The sequence below is a fragment of the Pleurotus ostreatus genome (assembly GCF_014466165.1).
Source record: "Pleurotus ostreatus strain PC9 chromosome Unknown scaffold_8, whole genome shotgun sequence".
In the NCBI taxonomy this organism is placed as follows: domain Eukaryota; kingdom Fungi; phylum Basidiomycota; class Agaricomycetes; order Agaricales; family Pleurotaceae; genus Pleurotus; species Pleurotus ostreatus.
In genome coordinates this window covers 799,359-826,053 of record NW_023503163.1, presented here as the reverse complement: position 1 = coordinate 826,053, position 26,695 = coordinate 799,359, and the positions used below count along the sequence as shown (strand labels likewise).

Sequence of the window (26,695 nt, the reverse complement as noted above, 5' to 3'; positions counted from 1 at the left end):
GCAGTGAAGCAGAGCGGTAGCTTGGGGCCTTCGCGCCATAGGCACATTTGTACCCAATGGGGGATTCTCGCCAGCCTCGGGGGGATCGGGTCCTGTTTATGTCCTCGCATCTCCTTACTGTACATCAAGCGAACGAACCATAGGCGAACGTGAAGTCTTCGAACGAACCCGGACCGCTATGTTAGGTTTACTGAGAGGCAGATATCAGGGCGCCGGCGCTGATGAGAATAACGAAATCCTTTCACCGCAGGCATATCAATGACTTGACCATGGCTACATCAATCCGTTCCCAAAAGACATCACGATACACGGCTTTGAGTACAATGTCGTACGTTGTCATATTGATAGCTATCGCTCGTATCTTTACTTGAGCGGAGAGGCACTCTAGAACTTGCTTCCACGTAATGGAAGCTGCGAAGGGATTACTGCGCTGGTCGACGGTAGCGGGAAGAAAACATTTACATGCTTGCATTGATGATCAACAAGTTATCAACCATTCTCACGATCAAAATATGTGCAACAGTTTTTCGTTGGCTCGGTTATACACAAGTATTTGGGACGTATTTAGGAGAGATTGTAGCGATGAGCAGGCGGGAAGGGGTGGGGGGATTGATAAGTGGAGCTACAGGAGAAAGGATCGAGTTTTCAGAAGTATATCGGTGTACTAGATTTCACGAAAGCGCGTATCAAAGCAGGTAGGGTGGGGGATGGGGGTACGACGATGCTCCAAACAAATGGGTGGGGAATGATGGTGTAGATGAAGTGATATACAAAGAGCAATCGAAGGCTGAGGCCAATCCTCGCATGGCTCAGCTAGTCAAGGTCAAGGAGTCCGATGAGATATAAAATGGAGGTGGTGTATAGCATTAATCATAATCGTGTCGCGCGACGCAGAGTTTAGTCTTCGAACTGAGCGAATGGGATGCCGTGGCTATGGAGCATATTTTGAAGCATCAGGGCACGAGTCTTCCACTTCTCGCGGTCGGAAGAGAGTGCCTGTACTTGGTCTTCAAGCTGTTGTTGGTGCTCGAGCTTGCGCTTCCGACTCTTACGAGCTGCGAGCGTGTTCTGCCGACGTTTCCACTCAATCTGCTCCTTCTCGGTGGCGTTGGGACCGGGAGCATCTTCTGGCATCTCATCGTCATCATTGAATGCCTGGGAACGCGCTCGCTTGCGCAGGAACGTAGCCGGCACCTCCTTCCTCGACGTCACAGAAGGGGTGATATACTTGCGCGGCTGCGTTGGTGCGTCGAGCGGCACCAAGGTATCAGGAGTGATGTTCTTCCTCGTACCCGTGGCCGTGGACTTGCGACGAGGGGGAGGGGCGACGGGCTTGGAAGAGTCGAGAGCGGGAGAAGGATAGGAAGCGGGGGCGAGATCCAACAATGGTGTGTCGGGGGACATCGTGTACCACTGTGAGTGGTCGGGGAGAGGTGGGACCGCAGGTTGCGCCGACTTTTCGGAAGTCTCGGGCTGAACGCCTCCGAAGAGATCCATGTTATCGTCAAGCCCGCTGATGAGGGGACCAGTGAGCATGGCTGCGTCAGCGAACAAAGGTGTATCGATGTCATCCTCGAACGGAGTGTAAGGGGTATAAGGGGAGGCCGAAGTGAGAAACTCGTCGAACTCAGGCGACGGCGGCATAGCTGGGGAGGTGTTTGGAGTGGGCGGTGCCGCTGAGTCTTTGTCAGTCATCTCTTCGTCGGAATCATAGTACGTGAGCAATTCACCTTCAAGCACGTCCCTCAGAGCCCTACAGAAGTCCTCGTCGGTGAATTGTCCCACCGGGGACGACAAGGCTGCAGGGTTGATGGTATCCATAGCTGATGAGGTCGTGTCTGCAGTCGCGGAATTAGCGTCCGGTGTCGATTTTAGCATATTCAAATAATTAGCAGAGAGGGCGGCGAAGTCGGGGTATTCAGTTGACTGTGGTTCAGATTGCGGTGATCTACGAGGTGTAGTACGTGGTGCAGGTGGGAGAATCGTGGGGATGCCATAGTGATTTGCCAGATCCGTAGTAGATACAAAAACGGAAGACGTCCGGGGACGGTTGTTGTGAGAGTTTATTGAGACATGTTGGGGATGGTAGCTTGAAAGGGTACTTTCAAGTGGTTGCGCGGATTGAGCAGTGGGGCGCGGGACCGTTGACGAAAGAGACGAGGCCGAGGAATTCACAGGGAAGTGAACATCTTGGCGAGTTCTGTAGTAGTTGTTGGGCTGACTTTGGGAGGAAATGGCTACGGAGGTAGTGGAGGCAGAGTTTGGAGTGTGTAGTGGCAGCACTTCGGGCGACCCAGATTCTCTGTAACCAGGCGGCGATGCATAAGTCAGCTCTGATTGTTCATCAAATGCATTGTCATTAGGCTGTGCGGTGGGACTACCATCCTCGCCGTCGAAGAGAAGCGACGATGAGCATGTAACGTAGCGCCAAGCACCGTTAGATGACGAGGCAATCGTGCGAACCATCTGCGACTGCTTGCGCGCGCGGCTGTTCGCCTCTGGTAAAGGGGATGCCGTTCCGCTCCGCATGATAATAACACAGGGGACTGAACTACTACGGAGCCGCGAACTTTGTGACTCTGGATAGTTCGGAGACGGAATGCGCAGCGCAGGAAGAAAATGTGGAGAAAAGAAAGGGGGAAGTGTGACTCACAAGCAACTCAGAGATTAACTACTGAGGCCAAAAGACGGCTGAACAGCGTCGTGCACTGTTCTCGTCGTCGGGGTTGGTGGTGGTAAAGGGGGAAGAAACAAGTGGCAAGAACTGACTCATCCCTAGATTATATACATCTTGCGGCGATTTTCAAACTCAGGCACTTTCCCATGTGCAGCGCTGTAGCGCTCGGGCATCGCCTTCCTATGGCATCAAGCGGTGTATAGCGTATATACAGCCCGTAAGGCTGTAGACGTTTATCCCCTTTGTTCTCCATGGAATGCCAGCACATATCCCCCATCCAAGCCTCCAGAAACTCCAGCGGAAAATGCACAGAAAACCCCACAAAAATCGCAATTTCCACGATCGACTCAGTTCGAGTCATTCGTCCCAATGACAAATCAGCGGCCGTGCCGATTACCCTAAATCCGTGCGGCACGGCGGCAGCAGCTCATTGCACAGCATGCGTAGTTCTGCGTAGCACCGTATTCCATGCGGTCAACAACGCGGTCAGCGCAGGAGACTCCACGTTCGCGAACGACGACGACATCTTGTCATGGCGCGACGCCCGCAGCACAGCAAACGCAATAGACAGCAGCGAAGCTGTTGCTTTGTCCTATTAAATTCAGGGCCAGGAAATGTGTTATCATATGCGTATGTTATTCCGGGACGAACTCTGGGCAAGGGTTTCCCCTCTCCTGATGTATTCCGAGTTTCAGCCGGCAAGAGAACATCACAGAGCACTTACATCAGTGCAAAAAGCCTAACAAAGATCCGCGCAACCGAGGGCGACAAGTGTCGCTCCCCATTGCCACCCGACAAAATTGGTCTTGATAGATGCTTGATCACCGGAGTCAGCAAGCATTATGTACTTTCGCTGTTGCGACACCGCCATTAGAACAACAGAGCCAGATGTAGACGGAGAACGAGGCCTGAAAGTGGGGCTTTTCATTTGCAGGGCGTTTATCATTCGATGCACATGCTCCCAGCTTGAGAAGTCCCCAGCGAGACACCAGGACCGGTCCGCGAGTGTATTGAGGTTTGCACGAAGGACATCATAGGCCGCTATTCCACCACAACCAGCGCTGAGACAATTGTTTCGGTAGGGAACATCAGACACGAACGACCTCGAATTTGATACCTCATCGTTCTGGGGAGATTGTGGGTTGTGCTGGGGTTGGTGGAGACCGTGTGGTGGCCTGGTGTTCCCCGGGCAGACGTTACCTGGCAATCGGATTCCAGCGCTTTTCCTCTACCAAGACTTGGCTCGAACTGGCCGGTACCAGCGGAGTGCTTCTAGTGTCCCTTCCGGCATCTGGCAATCATTTGATTTGCGAATACGGAAAGTGTGTAAAGCCGCTGCAAGTTCTAGGGAAAGGCGGGATGGTGGAAGTTGGGGTTTGAGGGTTGAAATTTGAGACAAGTGAGTGGAAGCTTTTTGTCCATTTCGTCGAATCATCGATGTCTGATTCGGCCGAGGTGGCAACGTTGACTCCATGAGGCGATCAACATAGAGTCAGAATCATGCACGTGAGCGCGTTCTCCTGATTACCCAACCCTTGATAGCGCATTAGGCCCTTTTCGAGTTGCTGGTTCATCGAAACCCAATCCGCAGGGCACATGCATTGGAAGGTCTCACAAGAAATCCGACGACGGTAAGAACAAGGAACGGTACGGCAAAGCGCTCAGGGCCCGCGCTAACATTCTTGCTGGTCAACATTCTCTCCCTCATTCTCGCAAGGGGAAGGCAGCTCCGATTGCCTGTAATTCCGTAGTTCGGCAGGTAAGCTTCTGGAATATTTCTTGCGACTTGTCGAATGGATGGCGATTGGATCTATGTGTCTAGGGCCGCTGTGTATATTCGGGTATTTTGTGGGGATTGAGCTGAGCGATTGTTCGTTCGGCTTGCGAATTCTTGAGCCATGGATTACATTTGCTTCTGGTGGCGAGAGTTTTCCCTGCAGCCCGATCGAATGGTTTGTCGCTTCTTTGGCAGACGATACTTTACACTATGAAACTTCAACGGCCAGACTCATTTCGCGTCCATTTTGTGACTATCGTCAGGCATTGATCGAAGAACCGGAAACCCCTCCGAGAGGACAAGGCTAGGTTTGACGGTAAAGTATTATCGCACTATCAGTAACGTTTCATTCGCTCGCTTATCCGAGCAACAATAGTTTTAGACTAGCTTAACGCCAGGTCTACACTCGTACATTTCCTGAGGCCGTGACAAAGGAAAACGGGGACACGAAGGCGCATGTTGGGATCTCACAGACAAAACAACGAAACACCGTGAAGCCTACTTCGGGTGAGGTGCAGCCCTGGACATTCCTCCTGTCATCGGTGTCGTCGCTAAAGACTCAGGAGAGGAGTCAAGAAACTCGTTGACTCATCGCACGTACACGGAGCCAATGGAACTATTTCTTTGAACCTCTACTTCTCAAGAAAAGAAGCGCCTCATGCTACCTTGGCCTTCTACTGGCGACGATAGTCCAATCACGTTGTGCGAATAATCTGTCTAGGCAGACATCTCACAATCGAGAGCATATGGTTCACCATTGCCACGATGTCATTCGGCAAAGTCGACCGCACCAAGGCCAAAGAGAAATGCGGAACGAGACAACACACGAAGTTTGAGGTGTGTGTTCATACTACATTCTTATACCAATTTCTGTAGCTGTCCGAAACAATTCTAATGCGACACAGAGGTGGGTATAATGTTCGTAGTTTTTGCTGTACGCATTTTGTGCATTTTGTGCTTATCATGCCTCACCCGTAAAAGGCCTAGAAACGACCACGGCGACCCTCTCAAATCCCCACACATTTCTTGATGATTCTACCAACTTTACCCACCTGCACAGGTTTAGAAGCAGCTCAGGTCCCCGTTGATGGTCGAGGCCACGAGCAATTCGACGGGCCTCAGTTTGGTTATATACGCCCGGGGTGTGCATTGATGACCTTCTCTTGGTTCCTTCGCTAGAATCGAGTTAGACGAACCGACAGAGTCTATAAAGGCAGATTTTCCAGTATCGTTGGCCCATCTCCCTGTCAAAGTGCCCCATGGATAACAAGCATATCATAATCATTCTCGCCCTGGTCGGAGGCCTGTTTGTGTATCGCAAACGCAGCTCGAACAAACGTCCACCTCTCCCACCTGGTCCACCGGCTGACCCATTGATTGGCCACCTACGAGTCATGCCAACTGACAACCACGAGCTGGTATTTCTTGAATGGTCGAAACTATATGGTATTTCTTTTTTAACTATATTATCCTCGACGCTAATGTTTCCGTTAGGGGATGTCATGCATCTCAAAGTCCTCAGTCATAATATCATTGTACTCAACAGCGTGGAGGCAGCTACCGACCTTCTCGAGAAGCGCAGCGCATTGTACAGTGACCGACCAAACATGACCGTATACGTAGAGTAAGTTCACCGTCTACCTGGCTTTTATTCTAGCTCTTCTGACACAACTCGTCAGAATTGGGTGGGATCCAATTTTGGTATTCTTGCCGTACGGTTCACGCTTTCGTAAACATCGCCAACTCCTACATTCACATTTCGGCCAGCGTGCCATCTCCAAATTCCAGCCTATCCAACTCCAGAATGCGTTGATTCTCGCACAAGGACTAATGGATAATACGAAAGACTACCAACATGTCCTTGGCAGGTGGAGTAATATATCAACTATTCGCCATTGCCTTGCTACTAACTTATGGGGCTAGGTACACCACGGCCATAGTGATGCGCGTTGCGTACGGTCACCACATTTTTTCCGATGATGATGAATTTGTACAGATCGCACACGACAGCGGGTATACTTTGAACAACGCAGGTCCACCTGGAGGAACTGCAGTTGACCTTTTCCCTATTTGTACGTGATGATCTTGTCGAGACATTGAATATTGCATTGAACGCTATATCTTGCAGTAATGAATTTCCCCTCGTGGTTTCCTGGGACTCATTATGCTTCCTTTGCTCGAGAGTGGAGATGGGCGGTTAAGAAGCTGTGCAATCGCCCATATGAGTATGTGAAACAACGGATGGTGAGTCAATGTCCTGCGTACATGATAGGCCACCGATCCTTTCGTTATCAGGCGGAAGGCACGGCGGAGCCATCTTTTCTCCTCGAGCAACTTGAGGCAACATCAGGGAAGAAACTTACAGACGACGAAGTAGAGGATATTAAGGGGTGCGCAGGCGTCATCTTCGTCGCAGGTGGCGAGACTGTAAGGCTGTCAATTTTCTACAAATATCGCGGTTGAACACATTTTTCAGACTTGGTCGAGCCTAGAAACATTCTTCTTGGCGGTTCTACGTCACCCGGAGGTGCAGAAGAAAGGCCAAGAAGAGATTGACCGTGTTATTGGACCTGACCGGCTTCCTACTTTTGAAGACTACGATTCCTTGCCATACGTGGAGTGCGTTGCACAAGAGATATTAAGGTATTGCTCTCCCATCACTGCCGACATGTAAATTTTATCTATATACGTAGATGGCACCCAACCGCTCCCGTTGGTAAGGATATGACTGGAGTGAAACTCAACTGAGGGCTCACGAACACTCAGGCGTGCCGCACCGCTCCACGGAGGATGATATTTACAAAGGCATGTTCATCCCGAAAGGCTCAATAATTTTCGCAAACATCATGTACGTCCAAAAGTCGGATGCCCGTCACTGCCGACTTAGATAAAACAGGGGTATGTCTATGGACGAAAGTGTTTACGCTGAACCAACTCGGTTCAATCCCGATCGCTATTTGCCCAAGTCCCATGGCGGCAACGGAGAGCCCCATCTAGATGCTGCTTTTGGATTTGGCAGAAGGTGGCGCGTCTCGGCTCGGCAGTGTCTGTCGCTAACATAGTTCTTGACAGGATTTGTCCAGGAAGACACCTTGCAGTAGCGAGTATATGGATTGCTGTTGCGACGATATTCGCTACAGTGGACATCAACAGGGTCAAGGACGTAGATGGAAATGAAATTACGCCAGAACTAGAATTTGAAACAGGAATCACCAGGTGCGTCTAATCCTTGTATTTACATGTGCAATTTCTAAACGGTACGTAGCCGCCCGAAACGATTTCAGTGCAAGACGTCGCCTAGGTCTGAGAAGGCATCTAGTCTTGTGGCTGTTGAATGTGCTATGTTGTCGGGGTAGGGTGGCACATTCTATCTACATCACATATCAGTATCCTGGATATCATTCATATCATTCATGCTTCTCCAGAGTCTCGGCTGAACTTCGTTATATATATATACCGCCAGGCATCTTCCATAGGATGCCGACAACTTTACTTCCAAGTATACCAGCCACACTCAAACTGACAGGATCGAGAATTGATTATAACAAACATACATCATCCTCAACCATGCAGCGGCCTACTGCTATCGTGTAAGGCACGAACCAAGTCCCCTTGCATCACATCCCATAAATACTCTGCCATAGACATATCTGAATAACCGCAACGTGTTGTACCCTAACACACCGAACAGCCAGCCTGTGCCGAGGGCGACAGCCGCCGTCCCCGCAGCGACGGATGCCCCAAGCTCGCTGACCCGCGCCCACGAGTCGTCGCCGGAGGACCTATTCGTTGTGTGGTCCACGCGCGCGCCTCAACGGAGTGGACGAACGTCGCGAGGTGGAGCTTGACGGCCGCCCCGGGGGCGACGCTGTTCCTATATGCGAGCGGCGCGACGATCCCAAAGGCGATATTGAGCGTGTGGTCGGTGGCGTTGCGGATCGTGTCATCCGGGTACGTTCCAAGTTGTGGGTTATATCTTGTAACTGTTATCTAGTAACTCGTGCGGGTGATAATGTTGGTAGTAGCGAAGTTGAACCTGGGCAGATTGCCTGTGCGGGGAGAGCAGAACTATATTAAATGCGTGCATCAAGGTGAGTCGCCAGGACCACACGTGTATGTGGATATGTGGGAAGTATGCAGAACTAGGGTCAGAATCCATTTGTTCGGTGCCTTTAGAGAACACGCTGATGTCTCGCGGAGAATCCACGGTCTCGAGGTCCGTAGAAGGTCCGTACCATTGACAACGAGACAATGCATGCCGAACGCGGTACACAGAGCGATATAACATGTGGACTGATGCATACAGAATGTGTCCTCAAGTGTGACTGGAGGAAGGTACCAGACGTTCTCACGGGAAGACTCAGAAGAGGGAGTCCAACGCACGCCCGAGGTGGGCAAAAAATCCACCTCCATGTGACCGAGCATGAGTTAACTCTTGCTGGATTCGCCGTTGCGCGTCAGCAAAGGAGGATGCCATCCGTTCTGAATCGGTTGTCAGGCGATTGATGTCTTCGTTTAGCTTCGCCGTCGCTTTCTCAAGTTCGACACGAGCCTTTTCATCGTTGTCCTTCAACGCTAGGACAATAATGAAGGATTTCAGTGGGAAGAACAGCTGGAGGACAAAAGGGAGGTGACCTTCTTCCATCTCCGCCCGCAGCTTCGCCTGCTGTTCCTTGAATTTCCGTGCCTGCTCGCGCAACTCGCGTCCAGCTCTTCGCCAGCGTCAGTCTCCGTGATGTCCCTGTTCTCGTCTACCAGTTCCTTCTGGATGAGCAAGGAAACAGGGTCCTTGAATGCAACGGATCGTAGAATTTCATGGGCTGACGTTAGCGTATTGTTGTGTCGTTTGAGTTGCGCGCCCTCGTCCAGCACAGGCTTGAAAAACATGTCCTCTTGTTTCAGTTCTTGCTCACGGGCCTCGCCAACGTCGAGGGGGACTTGGCCCCACATGTTCGTGACTAGGACAACGTTCCGAAGAGAGTCGTCGCCACAAAGCTTCCTGAACATCCTGAAATTGCGTGTCGACGTGCCGCCCATGCGAAAGTCTGAGATGCGGTGAACGTATACGATGCCGGAAAGCCGCACGCCGTCCGCATATCTGCATCGTAAATGTAAGAGGAAGACTATCACCAGGGCCTGGACTCACGTGGTGGAAAGATATGCGGAGATCATAGACAACACGTCGGTATCGCTCCGTGTTGTATCGTCGAAGCCAGGCGTGTCTATGAGCCTGACTGTTCGGTCCCCGAGCCGGAAGGGCTTTGAAGTTTGAACATCGCTGGTGCACGACATGAGCCCTGAACCCACGCGTAGGTTAGACCCGCTAGCCATGTTGATGAACTATCACAATGTGAGGTCAATCGAGCGGCAGGGAGTAGTATACCTACGGTAGTTTTCCCGCTGCCAGTAGCTCCCATCACACTACCCCCTGTTAGCAACAGTGTGCATAGCATGGATGGATCTTCACTCACGCAATGAGAGACTCGACGTCGGAATCATTGGCATTTAGTCCTGCGATGAAAACAGCCTGGGTGCCGGTATCACTAGCGTGCGCTGACTGCAGCCTCGTGCAGAGTGCCAGAAATGTGAAGGCGTAGAAGAGCTTCATGGTGTAAGCCCTAGCTCTAGTTGTATATCAGGTATCGGTGGTGTTGTGAAGTCAAGTGTTAGGGGAAGTCGGGATACGCGGTTGGCTTACCTAGGCCCACGAACCACGGCGGCATGAATACAGTGCTCGCTTTATACAGTCTACACTATGCAGGGACCTCGATTGTTCACCGTGCAAGTGAACTCCAGAAGTCGTGCTGCGGTAAATCAATAGACGTTCCGGCACAGTTATGAAATAACAGACTCACGGTCGATCTTCGAAGCCTAATGAATGATTGCTGACAAGATGTCAATGAAGGTTGTGCTACCACTGTGTGGGGCGTAAGGCGCGCGAAATTGCGCCCAGCTACCTCCCCGAATATTCAGTTAAGGCAAGCTAGCACCTCATCGCATGCTGGGGTATAGGTCGGTTCCGGCTTCTGGCTCACGCCAGTAGCCCAGGTCAATGAAAAATATCTATAGATGATAGTGTCTGCGAACTCGGAGTCGGGCGCTACACCGACTATATTCCACTTCACCAAGCACAATGATCATTTATTCATTCAATCCTGCATATCCGTAATGCACTGATCGGACTCTTCTTAGTATAGCATACAAGTACAGCGAGACTCGGAATACGTACTGTAGACTTCTCCCCCAATTTCGCGCTATATTGCGATCGACTTCAATACTCAGACGAAAGATGTCGCTCGTTCCTCGCATTCTACCTGGCTCCAAGCCTGTCATGCATCAGGATAAGTGGAGGAAGTCAGACAGTCCCATTGAATCGTGGCCCGTCGCCAGAGATGTTTCCGTGTTGCTACGGTCTCTCGCTCCTGGCCGCCTCACTTTCTCATGCCTTTTGTCTCCTTTGTTTTGCGAACCGAAGAACGTACCCTCCTTCAACATCTTGAGGTCTCTCTTAGCAGAAAGACAAGAGTAGACACCGCTCGTGAAGGACACAATTGAATCGCCACATCTCGCTTTCTCGTCAAGTAGCATGCACGAGGCCCTCTTGAACAGCAAATCTTGTGGCTTGATTGTCCTCAACCCCGTGGTATACCATATTACCTGCGTAGCGCAGAATCGATCTCGTGTATCAGGAGTGCGAGAACCACGATCGTACCATTTCGGAAGTTGAAGGGCGAACTGTGCCTCTCAGTCCAAAGAGTGTCAAATGGTAACCCAGCTCTGTGTTTTATTCTGTCACTCTGGCTGTTGCGCTGAAGATCTGCAAGGAAATTCTGGACATCGCGCGCGCTGTACAGACGGAGAGCGTGATCGCGCCTAGTTCAAAGGCGAACCCGACACAATAACATTTGAGCTAGTGAACGTATTGGATTCTCGCAGAAGCAACGGAGTCGGAATATCGGCCCGGACTGCCGGAAGCCTAGCGGCGTCCTCACAGACTACTCAAACTACTCTTACCTGCTTGCTATACTAGACGCTCCCCATACCCCGCCCGCGGCTTTACCCTCCAGTGTATGGCTTCTGTACCCGGGTGACGGAGTAGAAGCGATCTGGTTCAACTTTCACTCGTGATGAAAAACGCCTCACTCCCTATATTGTTTCGGTTGCTCCTATACCTGGAGGTAATTGCACACCAGCATTGATTGGGGGTGGGCAGTCTATGAATATTCTCAGCTGTACTTCAACGCGATGGCCTCCAGATAATCAAAGGTTGTGTTTTTTCCTTGCCGCTCCCCCCGTTTCGCTTTAGGGGCTATCATTGTTTATCCCCCTTCCGCTATCCGATATAAGCCTCCGCTGTACAGCCTAATGCTTGCATAAATACCGGAACGCTCTTCTGCTGATCTCTAAAGTCCTGCCTTGAAACCAACCATCACCACCACCCCAATTACCACCACCACCACCACCACCACCTCGCTCCTACAATGCTCTACACATCATATGGCACCCCTGTGTCGTACTCAACAGCTGCTTCTCACTTCGAAGTAGGCTGTCTAGCTTCGCAATACAAACACTTCCCACCGCAGTACTCCCCCTCCGGAGGTGATGATGGGTATCGACCTAGGACGGTCTACACGCCCGCAGACGGTACCAACCCGGAGACCATCACGTACTATTACGGCGGGAGGGCCCCTGATAAGCCGGAGCCAAGCATCCGTCGTCTGCTGAAAGGCGCAATTAAGAATTCGTATAGGCAGTTTGTCCATGATATGAGAGCCAAATGGGGCGGTGCTAAGGCGACGCAGTCTACGGAACTGTCGTAGCACATTGTTATATGTTCTCACTCGGGTTACGCATTATGCATCATCAATTCTTTTAATCCTATATCATCTGTTTCATTTGGCGCGAGATTGTGCGTCGGCTCGTCGAACTCAATTTCATCCATATATGATTGTTGTCTCAACCCTCCACCGCGGGCGATGGGCCACGTTGGCTCATGGAATGGGTCAGCCTACTGCACCTCGTCCCTAATACATCACCGTTGCTCCTTACTATAATGTACATCTTTCCTTTCTACTGCTCAAAACGCGCAGGGATTCCACCTCACTCCCAAGAACGCATAAATGGGCGGTAAGGGGAGATCGACACAATTCATTAGTTGCCCAAATTCTGAGTGAAAGTGTGGTCCCCGCCATCCAATCTCATCTCCTGCAGCCCATCGTGCATTACTCCGTTGAACTCTACCTTTCCCAACCCGGGAAGCCTCACTTTACCGTTCGTGCCCCTAGGTGTCGATATCTGGAGGACAAATACACGGTTCCTCAGTGTCCACTTGACGCCAAACCACCCCAATGCGGTCTCGAAACCCCCTTCAGCAGCCTTAAGGTCGCCGAGCACAGGCGCAACTGACCAAGTGGCACCTTTGGGCGAGGTGATCGTCAGTCCGAGAATAAAGAAAGTGAGCGCAGGAGTGGGACCCGTGGCCCAGCCGTGGGCATGGCTGGTGTAAGAGTGGTCGAAGTTGTATCCGGCGGCGCTGCGATATCTGTTTGAAACAGCGTGAGTTCATCGCCGTATCAGAGGTGCAAAGCTACCTACCCGAGAGAGCCGTTCTTGGTGAAGCCCTCGAGTAAGGTAGATTGGACGCTGAGGTTGGTGTAAAGCATATACCCCCACTCTTTACGAAGGAGATCCAGTCCTCGTTCGCCTTGTCCTGCGACGAAGTGTGCTTGCACCTAATGTTCATAGAGCAATAAGCATCGTTTTGCACGGATATGTCGGAGTTCCTTTACCTCAAATCCACCTACAAATGGGATAATCGTGTCATCGAGCTCCGGACTTACCGGCCCTATATCGGTCCAGAATTGTGTCAGGCCACTGCTGATGGCTTGGTTCTGTTCCTCGGTTTCGGTGACATTGTACAGAACTGCAAGCGAGTTGCCATCTTGTGGGAAGAGGGTACTGGTTTCGTTATCGCGAAACATGCCTGCTTCTGAATCCCAGAGCACGCGGTTGAATGCCGCCTTGATGGCGGTACTGTTTTGTAAGAAGCTGGCAGAGAGTTGCTCGTCGCCTAGATGGGAAGCTAAATCGGCGCCTGTGACTAGAGTCTGGAACGACGTTCAACCTTTACAGTCGGAGGACGCCACGGGTAATACGTACTTGGTAAAGGAGAGCATTCATCGCGGAATTATGTCCTGAGCCTCCATCCCTTCCCCAATCGTTCTGAAATTCGACAGGGACATTCATAAGCCCTAGTTCGTCGACATGACTCTGCAAGAAATCCAAGGCCTTTGTGTAATTTGCCCAAACAGTCTTCACTAAGTCCAGGTCCCCGGTGTACAGGAAGTAACTGTGCGTGCCGATAAGGGACCAGGCAATGTACGTCGCACTCCCATGTGCATTGATTGGCGGGCCGGAATATTGCAAAGCACCGGTTGAAGGATCTTGGGTCGAAAACATCACCAAGAGAGAGTTCTTGGTAGGTAACATATCGTTCGTCGAGACGAATTCCGTATGCGTGGATATCCCCATATCCCCTATTAATCATAAGGCATTATGCACAATACCCCAAGAATCGCATTGATTACATACCTGGCCATATATTTCTGAATTGGGGCGGTTGTTAGTGAATAGATGATCACAATGGAATAAATTACCTGTCTCTCTTAGCACCGTCTACTAGCACGGGCCCTTCGACGGGGCCAGCTGACGCATTGTTCGCCCATCCTATAAGTATCGAACAGGGTGAAATCGAGCCCATTATAGACTAAAAAGGATATACCCACCCTGAGCTGGGCAAGGTTGTTGGCGAGCTTCATTGACGTCGAAAGTATTCGTCTGTACCGTATACGCTCCCGCGTACCACAACTTCGTGAGGAAATCTTTGTCGTGGAATGATGGATCCTCTGCAGAGAAGTACCCAGAATAGTCCCTCAGATCGTCGAAATGTGGCATGAAGGTGATGCTTAGGGATATGTCAGAAATAGTCACAGGCGCATCAGAGTTGGAGACAATGGTGAGATAGCGGAAACCTCCTCTCTGCTGTCCTATAGTTTGGGTAAATCGGCCTGCAGTAAGAGGTTGAGGTAAAGATTGAACGCCGTCGCCATCCATAGTCGGTATGGAATGGCAAGAGTCATCGGAGCGAAGGGGACTAATGAACTGAGGGGATTCGCTGAAAGAGAGGGAAAGTGCGGATTGGGGCGTCGCTTTGTCTATATGCAGCGACAAACGTCCCCCGTACTGGATGGAGCAGATATCAGCAAAGCCAAAACTACGGTGAACCTGATAATCTACCTCCTGCAGCCAATCAAGTACAACATAGGAACCATTGCCATGGAAGGTAGCACCTCCCTTTCCATGGGTAACGAGATGTCCCGCTTGCGATACATCACCTACGATAGAGCGAATCGATCGGGGAAAGACCGTCTTCGACGGCGGGGCATAGTTGAACGTGTCCCAAGGACCAAAAGGCGCTCTCCCATAGGTCAGGGGAGCGCAGGATAAGATGGCAGCCAGACAAGCAATAGTGCGACGCATGTTGCAATTGACTTGCCAGAGATGAGTGTGTCACATTTATATTTGTTCTTCCTTCGAAACTGGCCGCCGGATGCATCATATGACGCCTTCGACGGCCCACTGAGGAGCTTCGAATGAGCTAGCCTGAGAAGGTTGATGATGTTCTACATCGTAGCCACACGCTCTGCGTGGGATGTAGTGGAACGATGGCCGTAACACCCCATCATGAGTCCCGCCTGCTGACTGTTATTGCAAAGTTCGTTTCGCTTCGGAATTGATCTGGAAATTGTGTATCCAGGGGTTGGATGAAAGCCCGCGTGCCACAAGGCTCATCTGGCCTGAAGCTGATTACTTAGACGAATCTAAGTGACCTGACAGGCCTTGGTTGTAACGATTTATGGCACCGTCGGGATTTCGAATAGATTACATTCTCCCATGTCATCTCGAACAAGTCCGAAGGGATTTCGAATGGAACAGTCAGAGCGGGAAAGCTTCCGCGTTCGTGTTGTTGCTCGCTGTGACCTAGGTCCAAAGGTAAAGTGGCTTTCTCGTCGGAACGAGGGTCGTTATTTGTGTACGCATCTGAATTAGATACGGAGCGATTCTGGAGGTGAACCATTAGCGAGGGCCTCTGAACTGGTTGGTACAGTCGTTGAATGGATTACGAATGGATGAGAAGGCTACCGTGGAAATTAGAACCGGGCCTATCATTTGACGCGGAGCTCGAAAGTAAGCTTCTGAACCTACTCCTGGAAATTCAATGCGACACACGGGTATGGGCCTAGTAAGCCGTTCAAATCTCCTCCGGAGCCTTCTGATGACTTCGAAATTTACCATGATTCTGGTATCGAGGCGAGACGCGGAAAAGCAGGAAGAAAGTAAACAGTAGAGGCGATGTTCTATTATACTATCCCTTTCATATCTGTAATGATTACCTCTCTAGGTCCCAGCATAGGCGTTGTCTTATCGGACGACGGCGGATCAACTGTTATCATACAGCAGAGCACAAAGGAGACATTTGTATATCATTTCATCGTTTCAAAGCAAAGAGGCATAACACGGGAGGCGGACGAAGGAGCAGTACACATATTGACAACAGAACGACATTAAAGCAAACAGCTCTGTGAAATTTTGAGCGGGCATTAGATAGGAATAACGTAAAGAGACGGAGTACATACAAGATCTTGTTCAAGTCAGAGATCTGGGTTGATGTTGACGGTGCATTAACGAACGCATACTTTGCCATTCGGGCAGCATTGACCACGACACAATAGCTCCCATTAGTTGCTATACCTTGTCCATCTTTGTGCACCACTTACCCTGATAAGCAGCAATCAACTCCTTTATGAAAACTGTCAGGCCAGTCGACTGACAGTGAAACGAAACTCCTACCGTCACTGCAGCGCACGCTGTTCAAAGGGCAGCATCTTCTATTCGGACCTGGGCAAATAGCATAACCAGGCCGGGACGATTGGCGCACGACTAATGCTGAATTCGCAGTATTTTCATCTGTGCCGCTGCATGTGCCGGTAATTCGTGGAGTGAATGCAGCGAGGTCGGAGTCCCTGGCTAGGGCTTCGACATGAGTGTCTGCGTTGGCCTGTACGAGAGCGAAAACAGAGTAAACAAAGAGGACTAAGAAATGCATGGTTGTTTATTGAGTTTCGTACCCTTGGCCACGATTTAAATTCCTACTCATGCCAACCCCCGCGCTTGTTGTCTCATGACTTGCCGTCCCTTGTCGCCATCTTCTTACTCGTAGGAAAGGGTTCCAGCGGTGCGCCGCCTTGTCAATCCTACGAAAGTTGAATAAAGCATACAGACGTCCTGTGGCGTTACCTCTAGGTTTAATTCATTGCCATAAGAGTAGATCGTGCAAGAGCGCTTGTCGAGTGCTTGGCAACTTCCAAGTAGACTCCTAGTGTATTTGCTGCGGACTTGAATGGCTCAGAGGGATCTCAATCGAGTTCGACTGTTGTAACACTTGAACAGAAGATAGAAAGGACGGGATTCCAGCGGGAAGAATATGGTCTCAGAAAGCCAAAACGCACAAACCACATATATGATTGGCGAATCGATTGGATCCACCAGAGTAGACGACCAAGTGTCATAGCTATACGGCAGGACTATTCGAATTTGATTCAGCGGGAGTTGTTTGCAAGCCGACATGGGCAACAATACTCTGTGAATAGAAACGCCAAGGGTTGAGCTCCACGAACGGCCTTTAATTCAGCTTGAAACCTTTCCATCCTGGAGATCAGGAAGGAACCTTGAGCTTCGATGTCGTGAGTGGTAGCTGAGCGGCGGGCAAAGTAGTAACGAGGTGTCGCTGATTTCCTTCAAGTTTGGTTAGTCACCAATTAACAGTATTGGTACATAAGTTAATAGCCTATAACGATCTGTGATTACTTACGAGGGGGTGTACCTACGCTCTAAAATGTCAACCGTCAAAATCATCGCCCGAGCCCTCTAGCGCACCATCATCTGGGGCTTCGCCATCGTACTCGGCTTCCATCTCCATGAGTAACGATTCTTGGGTATGTGTGGACTGGGGCTGCCGTGTTACAGGCCATGAGGTGTTCCCACCGAATAATTTGGCCAAAGTCGTGGCCTGTGCCAATATTGCACCAGTATGCTTACATGGTCACCGTTTGGGACCAAGCCGACTGTTAGTTGCACAGCCACTGCCACAGGCGCTCGTTCCCAAGCGACCAAGCTGAAGCTCAAGGTCTTCTGCATACTGGCTGCCACTTCATAGTTCCCGTCCTCGAAGCTCGTGGCACATATAAAAGTGATGAGCTGGCCAACATTTCTGGAAGGCGGACCCAGGTCGCCTACTCCAACACCATGCTCTGGTCATTAATTTTTCTAGGGCTGGTTCAGTCTTCTCTCGCCGCGCCACCGATAAAGCGATGGGACGCTATGGCGGAGAAGCACTCTTGGACGGAGGTTCCTCAAGGGTGGGAGTACCACTCTCCTGCCCCCCAGGGAATGTCATTTCAACTACGCATCGGCCTCAAGCAAGATCGTGTGGATGACTTGATCCGTGACCTCTATGAAGTCAGCGATCCTGCTCATCATAGGTATGTTCATACGTTAGGGAATCCTTGCACCTACTGAGACTGCGAAGATACGGCAACCATCTCTCCAAGGAGGACGTCGACGCTCTTGTCGCTCCTCACCCTGAGTCGGTGGAAACCCTCAATTCCTGGCTCCAGCACCACGGTATCGACCCCGAGCAGGCCGTATATCGTTCAGGTGGTGGCGATTGGATAACCCACCGTGTAACCGTCGCCCAAGCAGAAAAGATGCTCGGAACAAAATATAACGTGTACCACCGCCCCGAAACCGGCAGTTATATTGTCCGAACGCTGAAGTATTCACTGCCACGCGATCTCCACGACCACGTCGACGTCGTCTCCCCGACAACGTACTTCGGGAAGACGGAAGCTATGAGAGTTAACTCTTTCATGCAACCCGAAGTCCCCACAATGCAGTATGATCTGAATCAATTTAACGCCGACGCAGATGCAGGCGAGATACCAGCGAGCTGCGCCCGTCAAGTCACTCCTTATTGTCTGCGCTTGTTGTACAAGACGATAGACTACGTGCCCGGCGCTACTGATCGCAATAAACTTGGCGTCACCGGATACCTGAAGGAGTACACCAGTAATAATGACCTTCAAGTGAGCTGCAATGACTAATCGTCGCTTTCACCGAGTCTCACATTCATTTTCCTAGGAATTCTTCAAGAGGTTTAGGCCTGAAGCACTAGGGACCAAGCTCAACATTACCCTTGTGCATGATGGCCTCAATGACGACGAACGTCCTGGTACAGAGGTGAGTGCCCTGGGTTCTTCCACGGCCTGGCGTTTAGGAAACGCCCCGTTCACAGGCCAACCTCGATGTTCAATACGCGATGGCTATCGCCCACCCAACTCCAACGGTTTTCTACAGTACCGGAGGATCTCCGCCGTTCATCGCCGACGATGCGACCATGACAAATACTAACGAGCCATATCTCGATTGGCTAGAGCATATCCTCAACGAAACCTCCATTCCTCAAACACTGACGACATCCTACGGGGACGATGAGCAAACGGTACCGCTTCTACGTTGCTTCTCCCCCGCTTCCGCTTACCTTGTTCTAGGTTCCCGTGGAATACCAGAAGCGGGTGTGCTCTATGTTTGCGCAACTAGGTGCACGAGGAAGCTCGGTGATCTTTTCATCTGGTGACTATGGGTAAATTCAACGTCAACTGGCCTCATCATTCTTGCTTTCTAAATACCACCCTCGAAGCGTGGGACCCGGTCTCTGTTATACGAACGATGGCCTCAAAACCCAGAAATTCATTCCTCATTTCCCTGCGTCGTGCCCTTTCGTGACTACAGTCAGTAAAAGTATCGCGATTATCTATAAACCTACTAATTCATAGTGTCTATGATAGGTCGGAGGCACTGGAGGCATTCCTGAGAAAACGGCAGGGCTCAGCGGAGGAGGATTCTCCTTCACTTTCCCAAGACCCTCATATCAAGATGCTCAGGTGAAGGCGTACCTCTCATTGATAGGGGATGCGTATTCCGGGCTGTACAAGTAAGCGTCTCCTCACGCGCAGTCGCATCTATCAGCTCAAATCTACTGTAGCGAATCAGGAAGAGGATTCCCCGATGTCGCTGGCCAGGCCAGAGGGTACCAAATTGTCCATAAAGGGACGGTGCGGTCTATTGGAGGCACTAGTGCTGCTGCGCCGGTGAGAATGTCGCGTGCACTAGAATTTGCGGAGGTCATTGAATCGACCCACCATTTGCCAGGTTGTCGCCGGGATCGTGTCGCTGCTGAATGATTACCAGCTCACCAAAGGACAGCCACCTCTAGGATTCCTCAACCCTTGGTTGTATTCAGAGGCGGCGAGCGCGTTCAACGACATCGTCAAGGGCTCTAACCCTGGATGTAGGACGCTAGGTACGCTACATCTCTCCTGTATCCGGCCATGGTCTCATTATCACTCCAGGCTTTTCCGCTCACCATGGCTGGGATCCAGTAAGTATTCCAGATGACATCTAGCTTCTGACCCAGTCACCAACTGTTATAACAGGTTACGGGATTGGGCACTCCGGATTTCGAGAAGCTCAAGGCTCTTCTTGATAAAAGAATAACTGCGCAATAGAGTGCCAATATGTTGTGCTAATCTTGTTCTGCATTTGTAATTGCATGCATTGTTAATGGATCATTGGGTACATATGGTAGCCTTCTTAGTTTCTCGATCCTAAGTCTCTCAGGGGTTCCTGCTTCGGTTAGGAGTAATTAAGCGCTCAGGATGAAACCAAGCACAGACAAATACGCTCGGATTTTGACAACAGTCACTGTGTAGTGCACAATCTTGAATCTTTCCAATTTCATGTCACTCCTTCGTGCCTGCAAGCAGGCCTATGGCCTTTCCAGGCAAACGACGCCCGGTATAACCTCTTCTCTGCGGCGCTTTGCCTCTTCAGAGACGCCTGCTCCAGCCGCAGCGGAGAAGGTTGACTCCGATATTGTCCCTGCTCACCCGGACAAGGATATTCTCGCCGCAGATGCAATTAGCGGCGCCCCAGGTACTCCCTGTGTCAGCGTGCCCAAGGACTGGAACTGAACACCGTTCGTTGCAGAGCAGCTTCGCCACCGTGTAGTTCGTATCTACCAGCCAACCCGGAATACAATGCAGAGCGGCGGAGCGAAGACAGAGAGATGGAGGGTTGACTTTGATATTCTGCAGGGCGGTGGTCGATGGGAGAACCCGTTGATGGGATGGGCAAGCTCGTGCGTCGGATAGTTGTTCTGCTGGACATCGACGTATGCTTAGCCGCTTTGCAGTGCCGACTACATGCAGGGTACCCGAATGTCGTTCAGATCAAAGGAAGATGCAGTTCATTTCGCAGAGAAACAAGGGTGGGATTACTATATGTGCGTATGCTGATACTCGTTTCTCGTGGTATGCTGAATTAGCCTCGCTAGTCAACCTGCAACGGTGAAGAGGATTCCGCCCAAGAACTATGCCGAGAACTATGTGTACAAGCCTCATAAGTTGCGTATTGCGCGCACCAAGTGACGGTTGCCGTTGTTAGACCTCTCGAGTCTTAATAGAATCAGGATTCCAGGCTTCCAGCACCCCCCGTGCGGATGACCATCTGCTCAATTCCTGTGATATAATACGAGACGGATGATAGCTGGTGGCCTGCTCTAGAATGAAATTGGAATCACGGGCTGTGGCACAGTGCGTTGTGAAGAGCCTGATGTCCTAGGCAAGCAGAGTCGTTTGAGAGAAGTCCAAGCAATATTAGCGGCCACCAATGGCGTTACGGTGCTTCCAACAAGCCGATGGCGGGAGTCTTGAGACTGGCAAGTCCTAGTCTCGTACGCTAAACACTTCATATGGATGCCGGTGCGCGCGAGAATAACGACGAAAACAACTTGAAATACTATGTAGTGAACATTCACATATAAGCGAGGAAGTAATCATTGCATTCTGCGATGGTGACAGAGACTGTTAGGATCTGCATCTGCATGAGCATCGGCCATGTAGCTTCTACACAAGCCTTGATAGAATCTTGACCTGGCACAACTTCCATTTTGTAGACAACCAGGGATAAATCAACTTCCTCCAGCAACCCGTCACGATATAGTTGGGCGAGAAGAGCATCAAGTTCACGACACGGTACTGGCTGGAGTGTACGAAAAGAATAACCATCGCAAAGTTGTAGTTGTAACCGCCGAAGGTGCTTGGGGAATCCAAGCCTTTGAATAGATTCGTAGATCCAAGGAAGATCGAGATTATACGCCCGCCACGAAGACATGAAGGTCAGAATCCGAAGTTGGGGAAGGTCTGGTAGACGAGGGAAATGAGCGGTAAAATTGACGCGATGCGATATTTGGATGCTGAGGCTCGAGATTCCCAGAGGACAGTGGACCGGGAGAAGAACACCTTCTTTATACACCGTCGAAAAATGATGTAGAAAAGGCGGACGAATACCAAGCCTCTCGAGGATGCCATTATCATCCACTTCCAGGCTACGGAGCCGGCCCATACATAGACTTCGCGACGTTGGTGCCACGATGGGCACATCTGGTAATATCTCTTTCAGCGAAAGAGAGGAAAGACTCGTAGTTTGTGTGGTCTCAGCAAGAGCTGAAAGGAGGGTTTGGCACAAGCTCGCGTGGGTACACCCCACAAGATCCAGAGTTGTGAACGTGGGTAGCGCTAACATGTGAGGCAGAGAAACCGCAAATACGTTTAAGTTCCCGCGCCGTGTGTCGTACTCGTCCATGTAGCAGCGCAGGTGCAGACTGCGGAGAAAGCCAAACTGCATCATGCATGAAGCAACTTGGCCGGTCCACATGTACGGTTCAGCAATGAAAGATACGTCGGCGACGTAGGAGCCTAGATGAGCGTACTCGGAAAAGATACGTGTGAAGGACGCGCATGACATGATCCTCGTAGAATTCCTTCGACTGTCAACATGGACAGTGTGATATAACAAGCGACGACAAAGGTGCAGCCAAGTATGGGAGACAAGAGCCATGGATTGTAGCGCCTCTGCGGAGCCATCGTCAAAGTCCGCGACAATTGATACGATAGCTTCAATGAGTTCGATGGGGAGGGTTTGGTTGGGATGTTGCTTGATCGGATGGGGATTGGACTTCACGGGGTGAAGGGATATCGGCTTTGAGGCAGGAATTTTCAGTCGCAGTAGTCTCTGCTTCACGGCTGAGTTGTGTTGTCCCATTTTGACGGTCGCTGCGATTGCGAACTTTGTGGGAAGTAAATTGGGACGAGCAAAGTTCCCGCCCCTAAAGTCTGATGACAGGGGCTTCTGAGGATATCATTTCTGCCAATTGGCGAGGATATATTGCGTCTAAGGACTATACGAATGGCTCGGGATAGTATGTCCAGAGGAAGAAGCTAAATACGGCCGGTGACTGCAGCAGGTTTGCCTAAGAAGTTCTTTGCCACAGCAACCAGATTGCCCGCCAGCGTGGTTGATGTGCATTCCAAACGCTTCACCAATGCATTTCGCTTCATACTCATACGAGCAACATCTCTTGCGTTCACCTTGGCACATCCAGGCGACTAAGATCAAATGCGTTAGACGTGTCGAATTTCAAGCGGATATGAATTCACCTTGAAGAGCGAGAAGTTCTTCACGGGGAACTCGAGTTTGTTCTCTTTGTCGAACAGCCCCAGGAAAGACGCCTCTGCACCAACATTCACGGACAGGCCTGCAGAAACATCCACACATCCATCGACGCTCGTCTCCGCAGTGTTGGCAGGCGTCTTGGTCACCGTTTGTCTAACAGCGAGGCTACGTGTATCCTCCTGCTCTTCCCTGGCATTGATCACTGCTTTCGCGCTAGCCTTGATCGTCGCTTTGGCTGTCGCTTTGGAATCGAGATCGACGAAGATGTCCGCTTTGTTCCCGAGTCCATTCACACCGATGGCGAGCTTCGGGATGATATGGGCTTCTAAGCTGGCAGTCGACGAGAGGCTTGGACTCAATGAAATGGAGAGCGCTGAGTTAATCGGTCGTGAGGACGAGACAAAGACAGATAGCGCAAAAAGACATACGTCGGGATTCTGGGTTGAAAGCGCCCTTCGGCGGATGCCTGTCAGAGCGAGGGAAGAATAGTCGGACATCATCCGCACGATATTTGAAGCCTTAACAGTACAATGAGACTTGGAGACTGCAGATCCCAAAAGGTGCTCACCAATATCAATCTCAGAGTTGAGATCTACCTTGGCCTCAGCGGTAGCCTCAATCTTGAAGAAAGGACCGATCTCGAAGAGCCTGTAGGAAGGTCAATAAGGGACCTCAAGCAACCACATGAAAAGCCAACAACTCACCCAGGGAAGCTCAATCCAGGTAGGCCGACACTGAAAAGCTCCTTCTTTCCGTCGATCTTGCCCTTTGATGACCCTCAGTAAAGGATGCTCCTCCAATCAAGGTAAGAACTTACTGCGATATTCGTTGACATTGTAAGTGAGCCTTCGATATCACCGTCGATGCCTGGAGAATGCAAGTTAGCATGACGGCGACAAGTGCTTGATATGCGTCCTACCGATGGTGAGGCCCAAATCTGTGAGCTTTGCTGGCTTGGTCAACGTCCCGAGGGCACCCACCCCGATAGCAATTGTCGCATCGACAGCCGCTCCGGCAGATCCCTTGATTTTACCGGTAACTGGCCCGCACTCCAGTTGCTGCTCAAATATCGGGAGGCTCTGCTTGAACTTCACAGGAGATGACTTCTTGATCTCCTTCGGAGCAAGTCGAAGGAATGCTGTGGTCCCGATTAGAATGAGGAGGCTCAACGATATGAGGCACTTACAGTCGTATACGCCGGAAATGAAATTGGATACAGTTCCCCGAGCATACACACGGCTTCGGCGGCTGAGAGCACCGGGAGCTGTGACTGTCAGGTTGCCTGCGAGCCCGGGGATTGTTGAGCCCTGAATGGCAATCATGACTTCGCCATTGCTGTAGACAGCAGTGTAAGCATCAATATCAAGGCAGGAATGGTTGGGCTTACGTGGGAAGTGCTTCGCTGAACTTGGTGTCGATTGCAAGACCGCGAACCTGAGGGGCGGCGCCATTCTGACGGCGAGCGACCTTCGAGGCCACACCTTCGGGAATAGTCTGATCGGCGTGGACCCAGGATCTCGCAACGCGAGCAAAAGCATTGGCACCGCACTAGTAGTAGGATGAGAGGGGTGTTTCACAGATTAGAAATTGCACCTACACTTTCAGGGAGTCGTACAATCTTCCCCTCAGCACCTCCATTCTGATCAAGGCGCTACAGAAGAGTCAGCACATCTAGTCGATCTCAAGCCATCTGATCTACGCACATCACATTCGGCTGTGTTCTTGCAGACGAGGCGGATTTCCTGCTCTGTCAGTGCCTTGTCACAGTCAAGAATCGTCCAGCCTCCTGCTGAGGTGATGTCGGCAATGGCGTTCGGTGATCCCCACTGTTTCGAACTTCAGAACACGATCGTCGAGTTTTAGCAGGTACTCACAATGGTGACACTTCCAGCAGCGCCGTTGGTGTTTGCGGGCATGTCGTATGAGCAACGGCCGTTGTTGCATGGAACGCTCCAGTCATTGGTGGCCGCATTGACCACAGATAAAGTGAAGAGAAGTGGAACGAGGGTGAAGGCAGAGTTGAACATGTCGAAAAATATAACGTGTAGGCTGAGAAGTAAGAATGAGAATAAGGGTATTCAACGGCGTAAAGTGGTGATGCCGGGATTAAAGAAGGGTATAGAAGGAAAGGTGAAGAGTAGCCACAGGCTTGAAAGAAGTCGAAGAGTTGATGGTTCCATGCAATCCTACTTCCTTGTATTTATGGAGGTTGACTGCACTGCTGGCATAGTACTTCGTAGCAGCCTGTAGCTGTAGTACAACATCAGAACCGACGGTGGCTTCAGTTACTTGACGGTTTACTACTGTCAGTCGTTCGGGGCTGGTATGTCACGGCGAACCTGACGGAAACGTCCCAATCTGTTGAACGCTGGGCGCTGAACGGAATGCTGGCCTTGGCAAGTAACAGTAGTCAAAGCTCGCCACCCGTTGGGTTACTAATTGCGATCCCAACATATTGAGAAGAGGCTTGTAATTGTTCTGCTAATCATTAGAGAATCGAGTTCAAAGGCGGTGCTTCTTACCATAGGGTATGCTGTGTTGGCAGCTTTTCGGTGTTTGCCAGGTAGACAGCTCAAAGAAACGGTATCAAGTAGGGTGTATGTGTAACACAATCGGATTAACATGTGAAGATGATACAATATCCGACGTACCATCCGTACAAATAGCGACACCTGCAACCAACCGACACGACACGCCTATGGCGTGAAACAGAGCGTTGCTCAACTCAGACGTTGAACGTCAAGTTCAACAACCAGGTTTTAGCTTTGAGCCTGGAGGGGAAAGAAGTTGGCATTTCTCAGAACTTACAGGGAAATATGATGCATGAACATGGATCGCATTTTCCTGTGTTAAGTACGTTACGGTATTCGTTGTGGCCCATGTCCTTAGCAGGATTCCCCCCAGACCAGACTGCCAACAATGTGCATTGCGAAAAGTGCAGAGAAACGGAGTGCGGGTGTCTGCGAAGCCGTTCAGCCGATTTGACGACGCCCAAGAACCATTATCCAACGGCACGGACGCCTTTGAAGAAGGGGAGCACAGCAAAGTAAGTGCTGTAAGGAAGCCATAGCGCAGGATTTACTAGGTGGAGGAAACGACGGATAAGTCGAGGACGTATTCCAGAAGTAGATGGTAGGGGTCGCCGACAAAATGATCTCGGGCCCGAAATAGTCCGTCACAAACTTACAGACAACTTACAGACTGTCACATGGATGATCGATAATCCACGACCCTTGTGTACAGGCATGTTTCGCACTGGATAATGAGCTCAAAGCCGCTGATGGCTTTGCGTGAATTTATAGGGCGTTGGTTTTGAAGATTTTTCTCCGAATTTACCAAGGACCAAAGAGATCAGCGTTACAAGAGAGATATGATGCGCGTGAATACGGACTAAGCAAGAGCGTTGAAGTGGCGAGTTATCTCTCTGGTGGGTTATTTGGGGGCACGGTGAAAAGGGGACAAAGAGATGATTTTGCGAGGTAGATAGGGGACATATCATAATAGGATTGTCGAACGGTAAGTCAAATAAAGGACGATATATCATACTA

The 26,695-nt window shown here is 50.6% G+C and overlaps 9 protein-coding genes across 9 annotated transcripts; 4 read left to right on the top strand and 5 right to left on the bottom strand.

Annotated features, from left to right (window-relative positions):
• Positions 1–897: 897 nt before the first annotated feature.
• Positions 898–2,529, bottom strand: PC9H_010592 (uncharacterized protein; the record flags this gene model as incomplete). The annotated part of the gene is made up of 1 exon (XM_036780085.1): positions 898–2,529. The coding sequence occupies one exon, from the start codon at positions 2,527–2,529 to the stop codon at positions 898–900; it is 1,632 nt and encodes a 543-aa protein (XP_036627468.1).
• A 3,184-nt stretch (positions 2,530–5,713) lies between these two features.
• Positions 5,714–7,810, top strand: PC9H_010591 (uncharacterized protein; the record flags this gene model as incomplete). Its single annotated transcript, XM_036780084.1, has 11 exons — positions 5,714–5,900; positions 5,949–6,078; positions 6,134–6,322; positions 6,378–6,526; positions 6,583–6,698; positions 6,750–6,881; positions 6,931–7,124; positions 7,204–7,302; positions 7,351–7,476; positions 7,527–7,670; positions 7,720–7,810. The coding sequence occupies 11 exons, from the start codon at positions 5,714–5,716 to the stop codon at positions 7,808–7,810; spliced, it is 1,557 nt and encodes a 518-aa protein (XP_036627467.1).
• A 1,004-nt stretch (positions 7,811–8,814) lies between these two features.
• Positions 8,815–10,062, bottom strand: PC9H_010590 (uncharacterized protein; the record flags this gene model as incomplete). The annotated part of the gene is made up of 5 exons (XM_036780083.1): positions 8,815–9,166; positions 9,280–9,552; positions 9,601–9,794; positions 9,842–9,875; positions 9,926–10,062. The coding sequence occupies 5 exons, from the start codon at positions 10,060–10,062 to the stop codon at positions 8,815–8,817; spliced, it is 990 nt and encodes a 329-aa protein (XP_036627466.1).
• A 1,873-nt stretch (positions 10,063–11,935) lies between these two features.
• PC9H_010589 (uncharacterized protein) lies at positions 11,936–12,274 on the top strand (the record flags this gene model as incomplete). Its single annotated transcript, XM_036780082.1, has 1 exon — positions 11,936–12,274. One exon carries the CDS (start codon positions 11,936–11,938, stop codon positions 12,272–12,274), a length of 339 nt encoding a protein of 112 aa, XP_036627465.1.
• Positions 12,275–12,605: 331 nt separating this feature from the next.
• On the bottom strand, positions 12,606–14,993 carry PC9H_010588 (uncharacterized protein; the record flags this gene model as incomplete). The annotated part of the gene is made up of 8 exons (XM_036780081.1): positions 12,606–12,996; positions 13,050–13,186; positions 13,244–13,561; positions 13,614–13,990; positions 14,046–14,059; positions 14,111–14,180; positions 14,240–14,696; positions 14,751–14,993. The coding sequence occupies 8 exons, from the start codon at positions 14,991–14,993 to the stop codon at positions 12,606–12,608; spliced, it is 2,007 nt and encodes a 668-aa protein (XP_036627464.1).
• A 2,826-nt stretch (positions 14,994–17,819) lies between these two features.
• PC9H_010587 (uncharacterized protein) lies at positions 17,820–20,140 on the top strand (the record flags this gene model as incomplete). Its single annotated transcript, XM_036780080.1, has 11 exons — positions 17,820–18,055; positions 18,103–18,658; positions 18,714–18,812; positions 18,868–19,074; positions 19,124–19,215; positions 19,273–19,373; positions 19,428–19,566; positions 19,618–19,723; positions 19,785–19,935; positions 19,985–20,013; positions 20,069–20,140. The coding sequence occupies 11 exons, from the start codon at positions 17,820–17,822 to the stop codon at positions 20,138–20,140; spliced, it is 1,788 nt and encodes a 595-aa protein (XP_036627463.1).
• A 231-nt stretch (positions 20,141–20,371) lies between these two features.
• PC9H_010586 (uncharacterized protein) lies at positions 20,372–21,061 on the top strand (the record flags this gene model as incomplete). The annotated part of the gene is made up of 4 exons (XM_036780079.1): positions 20,372–20,567; positions 20,622–20,772; positions 20,827–20,916; positions 20,968–21,061. The coding sequence occupies 4 exons, from the start codon at positions 20,372–20,374 to the stop codon at positions 21,059–21,061; spliced, it is 531 nt and encodes a 176-aa protein (XP_036627462.1).
• Positions 21,062–21,446: 385 nt separating this feature from the next.
• Positions 21,447–22,736, bottom strand: PC9H_010585 (uncharacterized protein; the record flags this gene model as incomplete). The annotated part of the gene is made up of 1 exon (XM_036780078.1): positions 21,447–22,736. One exon carries the CDS (start codon positions 22,734–22,736, stop codon positions 21,447–21,449), a length of 1,290 nt encoding a protein of 429 aa, XP_036627461.1.
• Positions 22,737–22,912: 176 nt separating this feature from the next.
• On the bottom strand, positions 22,913–25,174 carry PC9H_010584 (uncharacterized protein; the record flags this gene model as incomplete). Its single annotated transcript, XM_036780077.1, has 12 exons — positions 22,913–23,080; positions 23,132–23,520; positions 23,576–23,665; positions 23,716–23,795; positions 23,852–23,913; positions 23,965–24,014; positions 24,067–24,285; positions 24,334–24,482; positions 24,535–24,695; positions 24,745–24,798; positions 24,851–24,973; positions 25,022–25,174. The coding sequence occupies 12 exons, from the start codon at positions 25,172–25,174 to the stop codon at positions 22,913–22,915; spliced, it is 1,698 nt and encodes a 565-aa protein (XP_036627460.1).
• Positions 25,175–26,695: the final 1,521 nt, after the last annotated feature.